The sequence below is a fragment of the Meleagris gallopavo genome, chromosome Z (assembly GCF_905368555.1).
Source record: "Meleagris gallopavo chromosome Z, MGAL_WU_HG_1.1, whole genome shotgun sequence".
NCBI classification, from domain to species: Eukaryota; Metazoa; Chordata; class Aves; order Galliformes; family Phasianidae; genus Meleagris; species Meleagris gallopavo.
The window spans coordinates 1,463,447-1,486,429 of NC_139435.1; the positions used below are offsets into that span (position 1 = coordinate 1,463,447).

Here is a 22,983-nt window from a genome sequence, read left to right on the forward strand (position 1 = left end):
TCAGTTGCAGCCACTGCTGCAGAAAGAGGGCCTAGAAAGAGGGAACTTTCCTCTTGTTCCTCCTCCAGAAAGCCGGAGTGAGCAGAAATTCCTGCCAGCAGATGTGGCTAGAGCATCTTGCACCCTCCCATTGAGCTTGGACATCACACATTTCTACATGGGCTGTCAAGACAACATTATCATGGCTTGCAACACACACACACGTGAGCAGAACAGTGGAGGAAGAGCAAAGGCCTTCTGTTACCCAAAGGGCAAAGCTTTGGGTCATTTAATTTCCATAGTAGAGCTCTGAGTGAGCAGGAAGGGGCCAATCACAACTCTACCAGTGGCTAAGTCAGCCCCAGAGCCAGCTGTCAGCCGAGCTGTCCCTCCTCCGAGCTCTAAGGCAGCCACAGGAGCTCCAGACCCACACTGGGAAGCCAACTGGCTCCCAGCACAAAGCTCAGTGCTGGTGCTTGGCTGCAGTGCAATGAGCACACAGGTTCTCGGTGGCAGGGGAAGGAATCTGTGTTCAGTCTCAATCCATCAAATCCAGTTTTCAGAGATATTCAACCTGTTTTCTTCGCAAGCTGAATGGCAGGGAATGAAAACAAAACAGAAAAAAAAAAAAAGAAAAAAAAAAAAAAGGAGATGGGGAAAGCTTTCCTGTTTGCTGGAGCCTACGAGCGTTTTATGAGTACAGATCCTCCACATAAAGTTTTCCTGGCATTTCTTTGTTTCCTCTCAGCAACACAATCATATAAACCACTTTGTAAAATGCATAAAGAGCAACGCTTATTAAGAGGGGAATGTCAAAATAAGAGTTAGCAGTACCTCTTATCGAGCACTAAGCCCTCACATGCTCCAACGTGCAGGAGTACTGCTGATGCAATTCAGAATTCCCTCACTGCGGTTTTGCTCTTGTCTTCAGCATAGGATTTAACTGTTTGGGTGCACTTTCAGCCTTGGGTGTTTGGTCACACGTATTTAGATTACAAATATGGTAAGAGTTGCAGAGATAGAAAAAGAAATTCACAGTCAAGTCCACGTGGAAGGGGGAAGGTTATTCAGTTTGGGGCTTTAACAATGAGACAGGGAGAGCAAAGGCATCAAGGACAGCTAAAAGACAAAATTCACATGGCTGGGGCAGAGCAATCACGAACACAAACCAGATCTCTGCAGTCCCTGACCACAGGATGGAAAACACCAGAGTTAAACGAGTTAGGGGAAAAAAAAATGCAAGAACTAAAAGGCAAAGGAAGGAGAATGGCAAACAAGAAGCAGTGTCCGTGACTTGGCAGCAGCCTCGGGTCGAGACAACAATCCAGCGTCCCAGCAAAGACTCGTTCTGTGCTATTATCTTCCCAACACCCCAGCAAGGAAGAAAAGCCAAGAAGAAATAGGACTCTTTGCTGCAGAACAAAAAGCCAAAGGAGGGAGAAAAGAGCCCAAAACTCAAACTTTTATGTCTGCAGAGCATTACAAAGCCTGGCGGATGGGGATGACCATGGCGGAGCAGCTCCCAGGGCTGCGATTTTGGGAGGGAGTGGGACGAGAGCTTGGAGAAAGGCACATGATGGACACGAGAATGGGGATGACCTGCAGCCGTTGGCTGGGGTTCATGGTTTGAAGGCTTTTGGGGTTCATGGATTGGATGGATGGCCCATGAGAGATGTTGGTCCTGAAGATCACGGCCAAGCCGAGGCACCTACACCTCTAGGCGGTGTTCATTCTGAAGTGCTGCATTAGGACAGATCAGCAGTGGTAGAAGATTGATTTTTTTTTTTCCCCCTGTTTGCCTCACTCAAATGTTTTGCTGAAATGTCTGGGTGAAAAGAAATCTCTTTAGTCTTCCCAGCGATGACGCCATCAGCCTCTTCCCAAGCAGATGAACTCCTAAAAACCCCCATACGAGGCCCAAGGGAAAACCAAGAGGCAGTCATCCCATTGCTCTGTAGAAAAAACCAGCCACGTAGCCTTCCTCATTTCCATGCTCCACTACAGAAGATGCTCCCAGAGGTTCCCAGAGGTTTTTTGGGCCATGGAAAGGCAAACTGGATTTCTTCAGCTACAAAACCGTTTTCCTACTTGCTGCCTGTTCATTTAATGTTGAAGAACTATTTTCAATGACAATTCTAATTCAGCTCAGAACTCCCACTGGGTTCAGTGGGACTGGGAATGTGGGCATCAGTCGGTGTGGAAACTAACGAGACATTCAGAGCTATGGAGCAGCCGCAGAAGTACAAGGGAAGGCAGTCGGGGTATTGGAAATTGGATGGTAGAGTTTGTGCTATTGTTTCTCCACTGATTTTATTTTTTTTTTAATTAACAAAATGAGATACCTTTCAACAGAATTTAGATCTGACAAATGTTTGCTCTGCTGTAGGAGCCTATGTAAACAAATCTAAGGCTTCAGCTGTCTCAGTGATTACCAGCCTACGTGCTCAGAACTACAGGATTCCTACAAGCTTGACTACATCGCTTGCTCCCAAGGAGAGAGGCTGGAAGGCACAAGGCTGGGGAAAATAACTCCAGACATGTGCACAGCTGTGGTCTAACACACAGTTGCTCTGTCCCATCAGATCTGCTCATATCCCTCGAGCTACACCCGTCCTCTGAGAGCCACTCCAGCTTGTCTGGCGTGTCCAGAGCCAGAGGACAGCACAGGGTTATATTCTCCTGATGGTTGCATGCAGATTTGCTTAGGCAATTCCTGGAAATATGGAGAGGTAAGGAGCTCCATCTCCGATAGCACTTGTGAAATTCACCCGGTTGGGTGGAACAGATTGCAGTTAGTCAGCAAATGCCATTGCAAGGCATTAAGATTTGTTGCCAAAGTGGACTTTCTGAGATCTTCCACTCCCATAGGGACATCAGATCCCATTTATTTGTGGCACCCCTCAGAGAAGAGCTTTGGATCAGGCTGCAAACGGAGAATATGCAGGGTTGGCTCTATGGGTTGGAAGGACACCTTTCTCCTTTCCTCTCTCCCACCTTCACTTGAAAATCCCACGGTATTTCTCCACTGAGAAGGAGGGAAACTGAGGTCTTGGAGGCCATGATTATGGGATGCATCAACTTGCCCAACCCCACAAATGCCTGGGAAGCACTTTAACACACAGATTGACAGGATAAGCGCTCCAGGTGCTATCTCATGTTGTATGGGTTCTGATGCTGTACAGGCGCATGTAACAATAACCCAGTGATGTATATTGCTATTGTTCTGTGCAGAGAGCACTACTGACCAGCCCAGACATGGCTATGTTCTATTCTTGCTATGACTGAGAGTGGGAAACTCTCAAATAGGGTTGACGGTTCCACACAATTTAATCAAAAACCTCAAAATTCCCCAGAAAGCAACAACCACCAGTTCCAAGCATGAAGAACACATAAATTCCATGTGCTTTCCCTTTGGCTTTCTCTCTCAAACTGGTTTCACTTGGCTCCAGTTTCACTTTTATTTGCATTTTTCTCGGAGGAGAAGAGTACAAGATGAGTTCACTTCTGAAAATGAAAATGAAATTATTCACATCTCTTTTACTCCTTTCTGTCACTAAGATTCAAGTCTACCCCAATCTCTAGGAACAGCCCGAGCATCTGAGCAGACATGCTGTTTTGGAAGCATAGAAAATCCACCAGTCAAAACCATAGAAACAAGGAATCATTAAAGTTGGAAAAGACCACTAAGATCCCAAGTCCGACCCCAACCCATCCCCACTGTGCCCACAGACCATGTCCCTCAAGGTGGAGGTGATCGGGTTCTAAATCCCCCTTTGAACACTACAGACACAACATATACTTGAAGTCTTACACACACGCATCTCTAAAAACATACAACGAACTCCAGCTGATCAGCCCAGCCAACAAAAACAGCATTAGGTGGGTTGGAGATTGTCCTGACACGGTTCACAATGAAACCACGTGGCTGCGGGGAGAGGCACTGGGAAGTCTTCAGAGAAGCCACCCAGCTGGGATCAACTCCTCTCTTGTTTGTTTGGGACATCGTGTCTTTCTTTGTTTGCTGGAGGTGGTTGTGTTTGACCTCTTTACAACAGAAGTAGACTCGCCATGAAAAAGGGAAATGTCGGAGGGCTTCACACAGAGAAATCCAAGGAGTTCAAGTGGGAATACAGTCAAAAAATGGTGTAGGGCTGATGTGAGGCATGGTTCCTCATCTTCTGCTATGGGATGCTGACTGATCTGCTCTTGCTGGGCTGGAAGGACATATACTAAGCCCATCTGAGCACCGAGGAGCAAATCTGGCCACTTCCAAAGTCCCATAGAAGTCCTCACAAGCTGCAGTGCCTGGCTGCCTGAGTCAGCTATTTTCTTCTGAGCTTCATGGAAACGAATCTTCGGGAGGAATTTAAATAGCTGTTTTGCAACACCAGCTTGGGAAAGACATCCTAAGTGCAGATGGCATGTGAGATAGCTCTAAAACAGCTCTTTAAACACTTTGCTGGATCTCCCACAAATCATTAGGGACGTCCGGACGTGGCCCATTGCACAAAGTGAGCAACCAGGGAGGAAGACAACCCCAGACCTCAAGGCTGGCTGCCCAGATGGGTTTAGAAATCACTGCAGTGACTGAATGTAGAAATTGCTCGGAAATGGTTTTCTTCATAGACTGTTTTGCTTGGAATTATGTTTTTGGATTCTTAGTGTGCCGTAAACATTATAGCAAAAACTACATGAAAATCATAGGGAAATACAGCGACAAGGAAATTGATCCATTTTAGCTGAAGTAGTTCAAAACTGAAACATAACCACAGCGTGGAATGCTTCCCAAAAATCTGCTGAGAGCTCAAACACACACAGATCCTGGACTACTGGTAAGAACATGAGCAGAATGGATATAGATTCATCCTTTGCTGCTTTGGAATAAAAGAGCTTATATCTCAGACTCCAGGCTCCCTCCTGTAAAAATACACCAGGACCAATCGGTTATCCTGAGATCAGCTAATCCTAAGAGATATAAGATGTAAACCCACGCCAAGATACATGGCTCCCAGACACAGCCCCATCCTTCCACGATCCCGTCCCCAAAGACACAACCTAAATAGCACGCAGGGACTCCACCTGCTGCCTTTTTGCTCAGCTGTCCTCCTACAGACCTCCGTGACTTTTTGACCTACAGCAAGGAAACATCCTAGTTTTTTCCATATCCTATTTATACCAGAGCTTTCGAGTGAAGAAATAAATGTCTTTCCTCTAGAAGCTAAAGCAAGATTTGACAGGACCTCCTAACAGCTGTCCAGACACATGAGCTGACCCCAAGTCCATGGCAAGCAATGACTTCCAATACGCCCATTGTATGGATGTGGTACAACACCAACCCAAGCAGCTGAGATGCTTTAACTCACGTCTACCAGAAGCCTTCAGCTAGCACTCAACTAACTTCTTCAGAAAAGATGTTGGATTTTCTGGCATTTAGCACCAGAGCTTTAGGAGCTGGAACCAGTCTGGATATTGACTTATTGATGGTTCCAAGGCAGCCCTGCCCAAATGGCATGTTTCAATACGTCTGTCCCCCTGTCAACAGAAGAATTATCTCCTGTTCTCCCCACCCCTGCCTCCCCTCTCATGACACCACCAGTGCTTGTTGTGTCAGGGAATGATCCAGTCTGAAAACTGCTTTTCTCGTGGATGAGTTTCCCAGCCTGGCTGATGTGGATGGGAACATGCAGCCCGGGGTGATGGATGGAGCTGGGTCACCTTCTGCAGATGCAGTGGAGCATCACTGCCTGGGGACCAGCACCCTCAGCTTTAAGCTGGCATGAAATGGAACACAGGGAATGGCCAGAGCAATGTCATAGCATCACACAGGGAGGCAGGTTCACGAAGCGTTAGCATTGCATGAAATGTTTGCCCTTGGAGCTGGACTGCTGTGGCTCTAGCAGGAAGAAATGGAACCCAAACAGTTAACAAATATCCAAAAATAGAGCGGAGTTCACTTGTCTTTTTTTTTATTATTTATTTATTTAATATGGAGATGAAAAATCCCTGGGTGATTTACGTGCCAGCAGAGATATTAGCTGCATATAATAGACGCAATATTTTTAATACTAATATTTTGGGCAGAGACAAGAGTGGGAATGGAAAGTATTTCCAGTGCCTTGACTTCTTTATTTTGCAAACATCAGTTGCTAACTGGGGTCAGACAGAAAGATTGTTTCTGCAACAAGAACCCAAACAACTTGAGCTGGCAACTCCTTCCCCCAGCAGCCGTGCCAGGAGGCCCTGGGTCTGCGGGACCAACATTCCCACAGGGCTTACAGGAAGGAGGAAAGGTGGTAGATGCTCTGTTGCTGTACATTTGGGGTAGAATTCTATGTAAAATGAAAGCATTTTTGGCATTGAGGAGCTGGAAACGCTCCATCAAAGAGCAGCAGAGGAAAGTGCAGCCACAGCCCCTTCACTGCCTTGTCCCTGGTGTGCTCCATGGAAATGGGGATTTCTGCTGAAAGCATGCTGAGGTGGTTTCACTTCTGATTATTTTTCTAGGGAACAGCTCTGGAATGACTCCACCGTGACTCTTCTCAAGGACTTTCCAGGCAGGCTGCTTGAAAATCAACAGGTCACACTGCCATCTATCAGAGCAAACCCCTTTTGCCTTGGGTGGTGGGTGATTCTGGAGTAAGCATTGATCTCACTTGCAAAACTGCAAAACCTGCTTTGAATGCTGACTCTTGCTTTGTGTATACAGCTGGAGAGTGAAGGTAGGCACAGCACACAGCACTTGGAAGCTAAATCTCCTGATAGCAAAAGAGGGATGGTTCAGAATAAAGAAAAGATTATTTTTTCACGTACTACACAGTTGAACTGATATAGTATATGGTATTATGTAAGCTATATGCTCTCCCCATGCTCCTCTTGGTATCTGCCCTCACAGAGCCACAGAATTGTGGAATCACAGAATCACAAAGGCTGGAAAAGATCACTAGGACATCAAGTCCAACCCCCCACCATGCCCACTCATAGGATCATACAATCACTAAGGCTTGAAAAAACTTTCAAGACCACAAAGTCCAATCCAGCCCACTCCCACCGTTCCCACTGACCAGGTCAGGCTATGAGCATGAAGCCAGATGTTTTGGCATGCCCAAAGGCAGCTCCTCGATTGGCAGACCACCAATGCGTGATCACAGCCGACTGCAAATGGAAAGTGATGCTGCAGCACAGAGTGCATGTGCTTGGCCTGTGGCACCATGCAATAGGGTGAGCCATCTCGGGACTGGGTGTAGGATTTGTAGTGTAATGCTTTGCCAGCAGCACGGGCAATTAGCAGCTCCGGCACACGTGTGGTTGTTCATTAAGTAACGCAATCACCCAGCTGAGCCCTTTTAGGAACAAACCACCAAGACAATATTGGCCTCTGGGGACCTGCAGTTCAGACAATTAATTTAGTGCAATAACTCACAGCGATGCTGCAGACAATCAAAACGAATGAAACAATGATCTGTCTGTAAACTGCCTGTAACTAACACCTTGCTGACGCATGGCGCACCACCGCCGGCCGCCTGTTTCCATGGCATACAGGCAGAGTGCTGACTGTATCTGGGTACTTCTATGTGCGTGAGTGACTATCCAGCTCCTGGATGGCATGTCACTGATGGGCTCGGGGTGCCTGCTCTGGGCCCCCAAGTAGAGCCCTATAGTGGCTCCATGTCTTGCCACCAGCAGCCACAGGGCATGGAAGAGATGGGATGGTGTGCAGGATTGAAACCTCCAGCCAGACTCTGCCACAGAGTCACAGAACATCCTGAGTTGGAAGAGAGACACACAGGGACCACTGTGTCCACACAGCACACAGATCCAGACCCTATAGCTAAGAGAAGTGTCCCAAGGCTCTGTGAGCTCCAGCAGCTGTAGGTCACCATGAGGGAGCTGCAAAGTGTGAAGAGCTATAGGCCAGGAGAGATGCAGGGCCATGAGGGCTGTAGGGCCACGAGGGGCTGTACGGCAGGGAGGAGCTGTAGGGCTATGAGGAGCCGTAGAGTCATGGTGGGCTGTACGACCATGAGGAGCTGTAGGGCCATGGTGGGCTGAAGAGCCATGGTGGTCTGTAGGGCTATGAGGAGTCATAGAGTAATGGTGGGCTGTAGGGCCATGAGGGAGCTGTAAGGCCATGGTGGGCTGTAGGCCTATGAAGGGCTGTAGGGCCATGGTGGGCTGTAGAGCTATGAGGAGTCGTAGAGTCATGGTGGGCTGTAGAGCCATGAGGATCTGTAGGGCCATGAGGATCTGTAGGGCCATAGTGGGCTGTAGGCCCATGAGGGGCTGTAGGGCCATGGTGGGCTGTAGGCCCATGAGGGGCTGTAGGGCCATGGTGGGCTGTAGGGCCATGAGGGGGCTTTAGGCCATTATGAAGACTGTTTCAACTCTTTCACCTCCTTCCCTTCCTCTCTCCTGTTCCAAAACCATTAGTTGAACTCAGTATAGAACTGCAAATCGTCTTGCTTGCTGCTAGTTTTCAGCAAACACACAGTGTGTCTGAAATATTTTGCTTTGTTCCAGCGAGGAACAGCAATTCTGCACCAAAATAACGCCTCGATATTGTTGGTTTCTGTAATAAACATCCTCTCCACTCACTGCGAACCCCTCAATAAATGGCTCTGTAAGAACAAAAGACATTTCTGCATTGTTTCAAGTTCTCTTCCTTTCTGAAAACCTCAATTAAAACAGTGAAAAAGCCAACGCGTCACTTCTATATTCTGTAATTATGAACTCATTTCCATTCACTCTCCCAGCAGGAGAGCTTTGTCCTGCTGACCTCTGGGAACGACTCTTCTGAGGCTTTTCCAAAATCTCATAGCACTAAGAATGACACATTAATATCAACCATGAAAGCAAGCTCATCTTCATGTTCACCCAAAATAATGGGTAATCTTAAAAGCACAGAATCATAGAATGGCTTGGGTTGGAAGGGATCTCAAGGATCATGAAGTTCCCTGCTGCATTCAGGGCCACCATCCTCCACATTTCATAGCAGCCCAGGCTGCCCAGGGCCCCATCCAACCTGGCCTTGAACACCTCCAGGGATGGACGGGGCATCCACAGCCTCTCTGGGCAGCTGTTCCAGCACCTCACCACTCTCATAGCAAAGAACATCCCCCTGACATGCAACCTCAATCTTCCCTCCTTCAAGTTAAAATCATTTCCCATTGTCCTGCTGTTATCTACCCTTTCAAAGAGTTGATTCTCTTCCTGTTTGTAGGCTCCCTTTAGATACTGGAAGGCTGAATCTGAGATCTGAAATCCATGGTGAGTGGTATTCTTGCAACTATTTTTATTTGTGAAACATGCCCAAGCACCGACCACGAATAGAATAGCATGGGAGAGGCTCTGGAAACAACTCTAAAAGCAGAATGGATATCAGTGGAACACAAGACACCAGCTTGATGTAAAGAGTTGTCAAATCAGTACTTTGCATGATAAGCTCCAAGTGATGCTCGGGCTTTTCTTACCAATCCCATCAATATTTCCAGCACAAAAGCCTGACCTCCCACACTTCCAAGTACTGTGGCACACCTATATGTATATATTTCTCTCCTTTTAACCTTTGGATCAAATCCAAATGGCACAGCTTAGCCAGAGCCAAGGATCCAACAGTTCAATGAACAAAATCCAAAATCCCACCTAACTCCAAGGATTTGAGAAGCTCACATTTTACCTGAACTGCTCAAATTGTGCCCACAGTGCCTGAGCTGAGATGCCACTGCACTGCTGCAGACCCCTGGTTTACCCATCTCCTGCCTTAGGACACACCAGACTCACGAGCCATGTGTCCACCCCCAGTTACCCACCACTGGAGAAGAAACCCTCCAGAAGGTGTTCATTGTTAAGATGTCTCCTCCATGAGATGGGAGAGGATGGGCTGTCCAGTCTCAAGTCTACATTCTTGCTGAAGACAGAACAGAAATAAATCCCAGTGATTTCTCTGTAGTGAGATGTTTTGGTTTCATTGCTCCCACAACTCTGTTTTTCAGACTTGCCTGCTTCAGGTCAACATGGGAAGGTGAAATAAAGCACAGAAACCTGTTCTTACCCTTAATCATCTTTGCCACTCCCCAGCGGGCTCCCTCTAGGAAACTTCTGTCCTTTTTGATCAGGGGGTCCCAGAACTGGACACAGTCATCTGGCTGAGAAGAACCATCCTCCAAATGCCAATGACTGCATCCCCACTGAGAATTAAATCGTAGAATGGCTTGGATTGGAAGGGACAATAGAGATCATCTAGATCATCTAGACCACCTCGCATGACATGGGCAACCTAGTTATGGACAGTATAGTAGGATCCAGATGTCAGCAACACTGGGAATGCCCTACAGCACTTTGGCTCCCAGCCCATCCTGGTCCCACAATATGCTCTGGCATCCAAAATAGCAGCTGCGACCATTGAGGTGAATCCCAGCAGTCTCTGCTAAAGGTGGGAACTGCAGGAAGGTCTCCCACGTGCTCCATGAGGCATTAGTAACATTATAAAACCCCAAGCTTACCCAACAGACCTCAATTTCTGTTGAGGTTTACTAACAGTGAAGTGCCCTGCTGATGGCATGCAGGTCTTTCAATCAGCAGCAGGGACGCAGAAAAACAACCTGCAAAGCCTCCTGATGCCATAAAGTCTACTGGCAGCTGGGCAATTCAGGTTAAATTTAGTCTGCAGTACAGAGGTCACGTCCGTCGCCGAGATCATAAAAAAAAAAAAAGAGAATAAAAAGTCCTGTGTTGTACAGGCTTTATGTAATGCCAATGCTGCTCTCAATAGAGAGGTGAACCCTGCAGCTGGGAAATGCACCCAGCTTGCTCCTGCCACTGCCTCCTGGCATTAAAAAAAAAGGAACAATGAAAGGAAAGGATTACATTTGCTCAGATGGGCATCTCTTTACCCCTGTGTACCGTACCTGTCTAGTGGTGGGCTGGTGGAGGAGGTACACGTCTCCCACTTCGGTTCATGTGGACTCACATGTATTTTTTGACTCTTTGTACTAGTTTGGGAGCAGGAAAGTAGCTCCTAGGTGGTCAAGTCTGGGGCTGATGTTAAGAGACAAGCTTGATTGATCGTCAGATAACTTCTGTGTAGCTGCTGGACCTTCTGCTGGGATTACTGCACAGTCAGACCACCACAGCCCAGCTCCTTGCTGCTCTCCTTCCCTTGGTAGCAATCACGGCAGATCTTTTTCCCAGTCTGCATCAGGTGGCCAGCTGTCATTTACTTTTCATCGGGGCAGTGTGGCTCTTCAGCAGAAACACTGCTCATGGCCCTGCATTGTGTACCCTGTGTACCTGAGAGCATCCTCACTGCTCCCAGCCTGCTGGAAAGGCTGCACAAGCAGAGATGTGCAAAGAAGCGTTTTCTTTGGGCTTAAAGTTTGTTGTGACTTCCCTACATCCTTGTATCAACAAATAGGAAAAAAAAAAAAAAAACAAGTGGAAACTTTTGCTTTCCCTCTCCTTATCCCAAAGGATGCTCTGGCACCAGGCAGCTCTCTATGCTCATCCCAATATACCTCCACCCCAGTGGGGAGACTTCACCCTTGCAAGACTGAGTTGGGCAGAGCTGATTCCTGTCATGTTTTATTGCAGGGTAAAGTGGTGGAGTGCCCTTTATGGTGTTTTGAAAGGAAATTGTACAGGAACAATGTCCCGGGCAGCGTGGTTATTGAAAACCCTTCACAAAGGGAGTTTGCCACAAGAGGAAAAGCTGCTTAATCAGTCCAACTAATCACCGTAGGTGGTTGAGAGTCCCTGAGGGTCCGTAAAATCAAATAGAATGGGAAAAGAAATCTATCACAGCTTGCCTGCACTTCTCCTGGAGCCACCGGCGGATCTGGGACGCTCCCTGCCTGGCCCCGAGCCTGCGGTCACCGTCCTCTGGGCTGTCCCCACGTAGCACAGTGCTCGTCCCAGTGGTGGGGATGTGAGGATGAGCCCTCGGGATGTCCTTCAGCGGTGTGGTGGCCATGGGGTGGGTCGGTGGGGCTGGGGACAGTGTGCAGGGCAGGGTTGCCCACCCTCCCGCTGTCACCCCAGATGACCTCGAATGGCTTTCGGCGTCTGCAGGAGGGGTCAGCGGTGCTTACACAACTCTCAGGAAGAAGAAACTGTCCCTGACAGCCACCCGCAGCTCTCTGGGGAAGGAGGATATTTCTGCCTCCCCTAGCTCTCCATCTCATCAGAAACAACACCCCAAAAAAAAAAAAAAAAGGCCCAAAGAAGAAAGAAAAAATGAAACAAAGCAGCCAGACTGTTTTTTTCCTGATCGTTAAAGTGGAAAGCCAAGTTAAACGTAGGAAGCAAACTGGGACAGTGAGAGAAAATTCGGGGACGTTTTTGGAATCTCATTGTCAAAAGCAACAGGGGCATGCTGAGGAGAAATAGCGAAAGCTCCCACTCTTTATACTCCGGGAGGTCTTTGGAAAGAGGAGATGAATAACTCACAGGGTTTTACACCCATCCTCTACGAGTCATTACCTTGCATTACCCAAAGGCAGACCACCAACATCCCACCAACAGCCAACAAAAGGTGATAGAACCAATGGGATGATGATGGTGCCAACTTCTTATGAGTTCCCATTCCCCAGCAATCTTCCCCTGGACCTCAAACAAAGCAGTCTGCTTCCTGAGGTAGTGATCACAGAATGGTAGGGGTTGGATCTCTGAAGATCACCAAGTCCAACTGTCCCAGGGCTTTGGCTGGCTGGGCCCTCCATCTCCAGCCACATTGTCCTGGGATGCCACAGAGTGGGTTGGGTTGGGGTAGGATGGAGGAGAGGGCTTGAGAGAATGAGTCTGTTGTTCTCCATATCGCAGCCCTGTAGAGGTCAAACCAAACAGCCTCTGCTGTTGGCTAGGAAGGCTGGGTCTTGTAGCAGCAAATGGCAGGTTAGGTTAACGTTTGGGACAAGGAAAAAAAAAAAACAACCCACTGGTATCCAGGAGCTGCTCTCATGGACAGATGTGGCTGACATCAATCCGTCACCAAAAATCTGCCAAGCAGACCAAAGTCAGTGCTCCTCAACTGGGAGAGCTGCAGCCTGGTTCAGCACCTTTAATCTGATCTTTGTGTCTCTTCTATGCAACAAATGAAGCACGCACTCCATGGCAAAATTAAAAAATTACTCATGTAACGTAAAACCCTGGGTTGCCCTAATCCAGCTATGCCCCTGGGACATCACCCTGCACATCCTTCCACTCAGATATTTGTTCTGGGGTGGTACCTTGTCCCACATCTCACAGCAGCAGCCCAAGGCAGCTCTTTTCAGCCTAGCAAGGCATCATACCTCAGTGCAGAGAAACCATTGGCTGCTCCTTCTGAGAGAAGAGATATCCTCATGTAACTAAATATGCAACTTAAACAACTATATCATTAAATTAACTCAATAGGTTGAAACTATCATTGCCACAGGAACTCAGCTGCCTGCCTTGTTAGCACATCCCCTCCTCAACGCAGACATCTTGCTGCAAAGCCCTGCTCAACCCATTCCAAAAGTGTTCAATGGAAAGAGAGGAAGCAAGCCACAAGATCCAAACGCCTTGCAGTTGCCTTTTCTAAAGGAAGTGTGGGGGTCTGCCTGTGCTGGGATATACATAAGGGTCAGGTGGACACACCATTTCCCAGACCTTAGTGCTCCCGGAGCAAGAGAGGTAGCATGCCAGATTTCAAAGGCAAACCATGGGGACAGATATGTAATTCACTTTCTGGTTGTCAGCTCTCCAGTAATGGTTTGCGTTAGCTCAGTGGTGACAGCTGCTAAACAGCAATATTCACAGAAACACAGAACCATAGAATGGTTGGGTTGGAAGGGACTTGAAGATCATAGAGCCATACAACGGTTGTGTTGAAAGGGAGCCTGAGGATCACAGAACCACAGAATGGTTGGATTGGAAGGGACCTTGAGGATCATAGAATCACAAAAACGAGTTGGACTGGAGGGACCTTAAAGCCCCCCAAGTCCCATGTCTGCCATGGGCTGGCTGCCCCATTCATGGCACTGGGCATCTCCAGGGATGGAAGTGTCCATAGACATTCCACGAGACAGTGGGGAAAGATGTGCAACAGGGACGAAAAGGCTAAAAAGAATTTTAAAGAGAGGTTTCACTTACCTCCTGTCGTTTCTCCTCCTTCTGAACAGCTTTTTGGTGTGCGCGATTTCAGCTTCATGAGGCAGCGGGTGGTAACCCTGGAAAAGAGGGAAAAGCAATGTTCAGCTCCGGGATACAACAAGCACTGACTGAGCCCCTGGGGAAGGGATGAATGCCATCTACCGATTGGGCTGACCAAGATAGTAAATGTCTTGCCCAAAGCAAGCTGGAGGCAGAGGTGCAGTTTCCCCGCCTTGTCCTCTCCCCAGTGAAGGTGCCAGGTCACCCCACGCTCATTGGATGTGTTGGTCTGCTCAAGTGAACTCCGTATTACTGCCCTACTGTGGGCATTATGGGGCCTCATTAATGTGAGCAAAGAGTTCTGAAGTTCCTGGAGGAAAGTGCAAAGCATTATTTATTTTCCAGGGACTACAGAGCTGTCATAACTGCAATGATTTTTATTTATGTAGCACTGTATTTCCCAGGCTGGCAATAAAAGCCTCGTAAAACTCGCTCCTTCTACTTCCATAGCGATGTGTCTTATCCTTCAAGCCGGTGAATCAGCCTGGACATCACTGAAAAGAGCCTGGAAATCTTTGATGTCAAGCTGCTTAAAATTATACTGAGGCTTTTCCGTTACTGCTCACTGCAGTTTGAGCCCTTTACACCCATCTGGTCACTATTTTCTTTTTTTTTTGCCAAATGCATTGGAGGAGCTTAAGTCTCAGAGACCTCTGCTCCTCTGAATCATAGAAATGCTCAGGTTGAAAAAGATCTTCAAGATCATCAACTCCAACCTCAACCTAACCATACTACCCTAACTCTAACAACCCACCGCTAAATCATGTTCCTGAGCACCATTTGTGCTTGCAGTTGACTGATGAGTACCAAAGTGAATGGGAAAAGGAAAGGAGGGAGCAGACCCACTGCCCAGTCATATCAGCTGTACTTGTTTAAGAAACAAGGCAAAAAATAGCACAATACGCAGTGAGACTGCTTCCAAATGTTTCACTAACAGTTAAGCTTAGGGTATTTTTAAGAATTTAAACTGCATGTCAGAACCATGTGCAAATACAATTACCCTGAAAACTGAAACCACCTCTGCAAAGCATGAGCACCCAAAGTGCCAATTTCCTTCGAGTTGTCAGTACATCTTGGGAGCTGCATTCTTGCTCGTTCCAAGGAGAAACCATAGGTAAAGTGGTGCCATGCTGCTCCTCCTCAGCCCTTGGGCATCCAGAGGGTGTGAGGGATGGGTTAATTCTATGGGAATATGCCTTCCAGCCCAAAGAGGAATGGATTAACTCCATGGGAATACATAGCCCAACCCAACGAGGGGTAGGTTAATTCCAGGGGAAGATGTCCCCCAGCCCAAGGAGGGGTAGGTTAATTCCAGGGGGAGATGTCTCGCAGACCAAGGAGAGATGGGTTAATTCCATGGGAAGATGTCCCCCAGCTCAAGGAAGGATAGATTAATTCCAAGACAATCCATCCTGTAGCTCAAGGAGTAATGAGTTAATTCAATAGGAAGATGTCCCCCATCCCAAGGAGAAATGCATTAATTCCATGGGAAGATGTCCCCCAGCCCAAGGAGGTGTGGGTTAATTCAATGGGAATGCATCCTCCAGCCCAAAAAGGGGTGGATTTATGCTGTGGGAATGCATCCTCCAACCCAAGAACGGGTGTATTAATTCCATGAGAATGCATCCCCCAACCCAAGGAGCCTGAGCAGAACGTGCCCATGAGGAGGAGCAGGCGTCACGCTCCCAAGCTGAGCGGTTCCCTTCCTTAGTCCTAGGCACGAGACAATGTTTTGGAAAAAAAAAAAAAAAAACGTCACCGGTCTCTACTCTTGGCTATTTCAGTGCTTAAGCAGAGCTAAATTTGGAAGGGAGAAAAGTAGACTTTTTTTTGTGCGGGGAGCTGATGTAAAAGGAAATATCGGCGACTTCCAAGGAGGGTGGAGTGCCTGGAGAAGGCGAGGGCACAGGCTGGGTGCAGGCCAGAGTCCCAAGGGCACGGCACACACTTTTATGACATCTGTGTGTTCCTCACTTTGTCTGCAGGCTGCTCCCCAGTGCAGGTTGTGCAGTGCAGTGCTGGAAGCTGAAGCTGGCTCACGGAGGACAACGTGGGTCTGCAACGGCTCTTCCAATTCCATAAAATATCCCTGATTCGAAGAGATCCATAAAGATCACCAATTCCAAGTTTGCGCTTGCAAACAGATGCTTTATGAAGGTGAAACCCAAGGGCAGAACCAAAGAAACAAGTTTTGCAAGACAGAAGACCACTCTGTGCCCTGCTATGGGTCCACAAGAAGACCTACACACGAGAGACATTCTTTGCTCCTGTCCAACCCAGAGATGGTTTGCAGCTTGTCAGTGGGCAGTGAAGCTGCATTTGGTCTCTCTCCCACCATGGTTTTATTTTGATATTTGATCACATGTGGCTTGAGAACATAACATTTCAGCGCCACCAGTTCTGGAAGTGAGAGGTGTGGGAAAAGTAAAGAACAGGGAGCCAGTGATCTTTGGAACCACCACTAATAGGGGTCATGCTCAATTTGGAGCAAAACAGTCTGTGGTTTAGGTGGTGGTCAACTTGGAGAAGAACCTGAGAATCCCATGGGACTTCTCGTTTATGTACACATACGTCAAATTTGAATTCCAAATGTAAGGAAGACCAGCAGCTCTGTGAGAAAAGGGGCTCTCTTGGCCAGGCCCCTGGAGATCAGCTCTCTTGTGATGGGTATATCCATCCTGCTGTTTTTGCAAAAGCGGCTCTTAGAGAAGAGGTGCTAGCCTCTGGCAAGCACTTCTCTATATGGCCTGACAGTGACAGGACAAGGGGAGAATGGTAAGGGCTGGGGGCTGTGAGGACCTTGGATCTCTTCCAACCCAACTGTTGTAATATTCTGTGGTTCTATGATCTTCAAATATCCTTCCAACCCAATCATTCTGTGATTCTATGGTTCCACAATCTTCAAGAACTCTCCCAACCCAACCATTCTGTGATTCTACGGTTCCACAATCTTCAAGGTCCCTTCCAACCCAACCATTCTGTGTTTCCATGGTTCTGTGATATTCAAGGTCCCTTCCAACCCAACCATTCTGTGATTCTATGGTTCTATGATATTCCGAGACTCTTCCAACCCAGACATTCCATGGTTCTATGATATTCAAGGTCCCTTCCAGCACAACCATTCTATGATTCATTGTTTCATCTCTTTTGTGGTCACATTTGCCTAACGCAGCCTGACTCCCAGAATGCGAGACCTGACCCCATGAAGTAACCTTCTTCACCCCATAAGCCTGCTCAGACGTTCTGCAGAAGATGCTCACAGCTCTGAGACAGCCAAGCATTAAAAGATGACCCAATCGTGAAAGAGAGAAACAAAAGGCTGAGAAAAGCAGGACAGATGGAGAGAAAAACAAGGCTGGGGCAATGGGAGAAGGAAAAGAAATGATCTGATTGTATCAGACCACATGAGATTTGTCTCAAGAGCCTTCATGCCCTCAAGAAACATCTCCACCCCTTCTTATCTTAAGCAAACGGTGGCAGAAGGCCTGGGCTGAGCAAACAGGTCGTTAGACTGGCAGTGCATGCTGGCAGCTTTATTTTGTTTTATTGCACCCCAAGCTCAGGGTGGGATTTGTTTTCTGAGGCGGTGGGAAGCGATGGGAGGGGTTGGATTTATGGAAGATGCAGCAATCTCCCTGCATGACAACAGCAGAAATATTGTGGCTAGAGGCAGGACGAAAAAATAAACAAGTGTACTTCCAGAAACCCACAGAAATCATGCTTGCAATGTGTCACAATCAGGCTTTCATCCACGGATATGATGGATCATTTGCTGAAGATATGGGAAGTCTGGGACAGCACAGAGATGCAGATGTATTTATTTCAATTTTATTGTGCTAATTCCATGCTCTGGTCTTCAAGAGATTGCATGTGCCATCACTGAGCACATCCAGAAAAAATGCTTTTAGAGTCAGGCTACGCACGGGGTGCATGGTGGGACCACGAGGTGCCCTCATGGGATGAGTGGTGTGGGGACTGACCCCATCACCATGGCCAGCACTGGCCACTACTGTTGGCACTCTCAGCAAAGTCATCTCCTGGCAGACTGCTCGCCTGGACCTCTTTCCCTTCCAGGAATTCCCACTCAACCAGCCTGCCATCCTCTCTCCTCTCTGACATGAGGGGAATTTTCTGCCTCTTGAAAGAAAAGGGCCGTGGCACCAACCAAAGCCTTGACCTGATTTGGAAGCCATGGAAAATACCTAACAATGGCAGGAAGGGCCCTGTAAATGATTTCCTCTCCATTAAAACTGAAGTGATAAATCTGTTCCTTCAAATTGCAAGCTATTCATTTTTCCTGGAAGGTGCTATTAGAATAGCTGCTTCTGAATAAAGAATCTATCGCTGTTCTTTTTGCACAGGACCAGAGTGGCTTGGGTTGGGATCTTAAAGACCATTTAATTCAGGACCCAGTGCCAACTGAAGAGAAAAAGCAACACCTTTATGCTATGCTCAGTCATCAGAGCCAAAGCTAGATTCTGCAACTGGGCTGTCCAAGGGATGGTGCTTCCAAGAGGGATGGAAGCAAAGATCTCAGAGGAGGGATGCTCTGCACACCATGGAGTAGGACGTGCCTGCCCAATGAATCACGGCATGGTGCAGCACGCCCATCACATAGAAGGCAGAGGAAGTTGTTTGTTGGGGGATGTCCTGGTTTGGAGGATTTCCTGATTAACTGCATCTTTGGGGAGTGTGCCATAAGTGTGCACTGCCAGCGAAGGCTGAGCGTGGAGGTGCAGTGAATGTGCTCCGGCCGTGAGCGCCGTGGGCATTTTTCACATAAAAAGAGTGGGATACAGATGAGCAATGGGGATCAGTATGGCCACAGCTAAATATCATCCCTCCCTTAGCTTCACTAAAAATTCTGACCTATTTCCTACAGGGCTGCCCTCCCATATTGCCCTGGGGATGCAAACTCCTGTGATCCCATTTGCTGAGGGCTACTGACAGTTTATGCAGCCCCTCTCCCAAATCTGGGGACGTTTTAATGAATTGCAGACTTCACACATGCAATCCCAGGGCTTCGACTCTTCCCCCCTCTTTTCTCCAGAGTTTGCTACCAATTCCTGTGAAGGTGGACACCCAATTAGGTGGAAAATTAAATACATGGTGCCAGCTTCAATTCACTGCATGCAGGCCTGAGATAAAAGGGTGGCTATAAGGAACAGTTTCCTCTCCTAAGAGCAGTGATGCAGTGGCAGAGGCAGCCCAGGGAGGTGGGTGAGTCCCCATCCCTGGAGGTGCTCCAGAACTGCGAAGCTGTGGTGTTCTGGGATGTGGTCAGTGGGCATGGTGGGTGGGTTGGGGATCTCTGAAGGCTTTTCCAACCTTAATGATTCTCTGATCCTAGAAAAACAAAAGCCAAAGAGAATGGCACAACAACTCAGGGTGAAGCTGCCCGTGTGGGATGGAGGCTGCAAATGCAATGAAAGCATTAGAATAATTCATTAGAGTAATTAATGAGCTGCCCAAGGAGGAGGTTGAGCCACCATCTCTGGAGGTGTTGAGAAACATTCTGATTTTCTACTAAATGACATGGTTTAGGGAGGGACGTATTGGTGGCAGGTGGAAGGTTGACTGGATGATCTTGGAGATCTTCCAACTTTGGCAATTCTGCGATTCTATGATGCACCCTGAATCTTCCCCAACACCTTCTGCCAGTGGCTGACAGTGAGCTTTCTGAGGTCTGTTCTTAACGCTCAGCCCCATGGCTCCTGAGTTAAACATAGTTCAGAGATGATAAATCTTGAAAATCAGGGTGGAGCTGCAGAACCCGCACAGAGCCAACAGAGCAAGGTGCACACTGGAAGCATTGGAGCCAGGCACTCCAGATGCACCGATACAGACATGTGGTGCCATAGGAAGAGTATAAATAACAGACAAAAGAAATCCCCTTTGTTACCAGAATCCGCAAACCCACCATCGCTCACAATCTGACTTAGGAAACAGAGTTTTTTCCCATGTTCAAGCAAAACGGGAACAATACTTTGTGACTGGAAGTAACTCTGATTGTTTTCACTGGTGTTATTTTAGTGTTGTTTAGGTTTATTGTTTATTTGTATGCATTTCCTCTAGCCCGGTCGTGCTTGAAAACAAGCCTTACTGTCAGCAGTAAGTCCCATCCAGAAATAAATACACGTATCCAGTAAATACAGATACAACTGCAGCACTGCTTACGCCCTTACATGCTGCAGCATCACCTTCAGCACTCAAGGATAGTCTCAGAGCAGATGGATTTAACTCACTGTGGTCCCCTGATCTTGCTCCCTTCAAATCTGGGGCTCAGCCATGGGACTCTCCCCAACCCACTGGTGCCACCAACTGCACTGTTGACTTCATCACGCTGGGTGATGGTGACAAAGCTGCTGGAGGTTGGAAAGCCTGGGGCTACACATGGGTAACCCAGGCTGACTGAAAGAAAGGGCTGCACTGCTCCAAAAAGCCTTTCCTGCATTCTGCTCGGCTGCTGCTAATTTGGGGGTGAGGGAGGACTGGCTTTGGCCTGAACTTGCAGTGTTGTGATGTTGCCATGGGAATATTTGTAATTTCAGCTATTTTGGTCCCTTTGGGACCCTGCGTTCTTTTAAGTCTATTCTTCCTCTGAATGTTCCACATTCCCAAAGCTAGCTTTGCCCATCTCGTCTCCTTCAAAGCCTATAGATTCCACTTTGCACACCCAGATACGATGACCTGCCTTCTTGGTGCACCAGTTAGCCTGCACCGTGGTGGCACGTGGCACGAGCAAGGTCCTTCACAGGACCACAGGCAGAGCATGGACTTTCCTGCTGAATTTTTGGTGATCTCTCAATGGATTTGATTGGACTCCAAAGCAGTTTTCTGCCTATGAGAGCTGGCTTATCTTGCTGTCATCCATACCCTGTGCCATTGAAGTCATGGGGACCCCAACTACAACAGGGTCACACTGATGGCTGTCCCTTCTCACAGGCTTCTCACAGACTCAGCATTGGCACCTTCCTGGCTGAAGCAAGCTGTGCAGAACATCAATGTCCTTTCCTTCTTCAAGCCCCTCACATTGTGCTTGAAACATTCTCACACAATAGAGCAGGGGGTTGGGGCTTGATGATCCTTGAAGTCCCTTCCAACCCAAGCCATTCTATGATTCTATGGTATTCCTGTTTCCAGCCTCCCAAGATGCAGCCAGTACATTTTCCTTGGGACCACACCACAAAGAAATGTTCTTTCTCCTTTCTCAAGTCTCTGCTTTGGCCAGCCCACACCAGAGAGAACAAGAAAGGATCCCATGGCACTGCCATAGCTCAACATACCCCAGTGCATACATATTGGTTTAATTATGAAAAAAACCCTCACGTGTGCTTGGAAAGGTCTCACTCCATGCCCTGACTATCTCTTAGTAAAGTCACTTTGGATCTGGGTAGCAGGAAAAGCAAAACTGCTATCTACTTCACAGCAGTCTCCAAATGTGACATTTGCAAATGCATTTACACACACACACACACACATACAATCCTGAAAAACTTTATCCAAAATCTACTACAGGACAGGTAGCAAGATGGTAGAATCCGCTCTCCCACGTCCTGTAATGGATGAACCTCAACCAAAGATACAACAACAGCTGCTACTCTCCAGGCACCAGTGACACAACAGCCTTTCTGCCAACGAAAACATGTGCTACGACAGCTTTTGTGATGGCTTTCAAGAGATGGCCAATGCTTGTCCAATTCACTTCGCATTCGATGAAGTGCCTCCAGGCTGTGTTTTGTTAGAACCAAGAGGGGACAAAGAAGAACCAGTAATAAAATATGACAAACAAAGCACACCACACCTCCTAGCTAGGGCTTTTTTAGCTCTGTTGGGGTTATGAGTCGTCCTTGTAGGGCTTTTTTAGCTCTGGTGGGGGGTACGAGCCCTTCTTGCAGGGATTTTTTAGCTCTGATGGGGTAGGAACCCTTGGTAGCAGGACTGGATGTGTGGTGGTGTGGTGGTTAATACGGAAGCTCAGCTCTAAAGGCTGGGAGAGGTCTGAGCCATTGGTCATGGAGAACTATAAAGAACTTAAATGAGGTTGCTGAGTGCTGCACCCAAAGTGGTTTTGGGCACCTTTTCTTCCATCCAGCTCCTTGCCCACCTGCTTCCAAGGATGCAGGGAGGGCAGACAAGGCCACAAGCCCTTCCAAAATCAATTTATCAGGCGTCTTTGAGCTCGGCAGCCTCAGCCCTTCTCTCCTTATCAAGGCCAAGAAGATACATGTAAGATGTAAGATCCGTGGCTCTTGGCCAGGAAGAACATGAAGTGAGGAGCACCACCGCCTCCAGCAAACCCAAGCAACAAAAGTGACAGAAAATAAAATAAATAAATAAATAAGTAAACAAACAAAAAGTTTCCCACCAGCTAAGAAAAGCTGGAGGTTAATATAAATTCCATGGGTTGGAGGAGGGGGGGGTGTGGGGGGTGGAAATTGAGCTGCATTCAAAGACTCAGTGGCTGACCATGCTTCTTTCGTCTGGCAACTGCGCGCTCCCCGAGCAGAGTTATTGAGGAAGTGAGACGAGTGCTATATTTGTTCCAGCTGCAGACTTCCCTTAACCCCTGGTAGTGGTGCCTTCAAAAAAAAAACAAAACAAAACAAAACAACACTGCTTGTTTTCTGGCTCTGTTCGTTTCCATGCACGCCGTGGTGGCAGCTGTTAGCTTTAGGGGTTGTGATGCGTAGGTTAAAAACGACGACAGAACCGTTGTGATAGCAAGGAGCGCAGGCTGGATGAGCAGAAGGGGGATGAAAACAAGGAACGAGCTTGGGGTAGGAAAGAAGATGGAGATGCTATAAAAGCTCGTGCTAACGCAGGAGTCCTTTTGGT

General features: G+C 47.7%; 1 protein-coding gene across 4 annotated transcripts in view; it reads right to left on the bottom strand.

Annotated features, from left to right (window-relative positions):
* Nucleotides 1–22,983, bottom strand: part of CTIF (cap binding complex dependent translation initiation factor) — a 95,132-nt gene that overhangs the window by 28,048 nt on the left and 44,101 nt on the right. For all 4 annotated transcript variants that reach the window (XM_085213079.1, XM_085213080.1, XM_010725146.4 and 1 more), the window contains one exon: nucleotides 14,086–14,162. In XM_085213079.1, coding sequence (XP_085069205.1) covers nucleotides 14,086–14,162 — 77 coding nt within the window. The remainder of the gene's footprint in view (nucleotides 1–14,085; nucleotides 14,163–22,983) is intronic.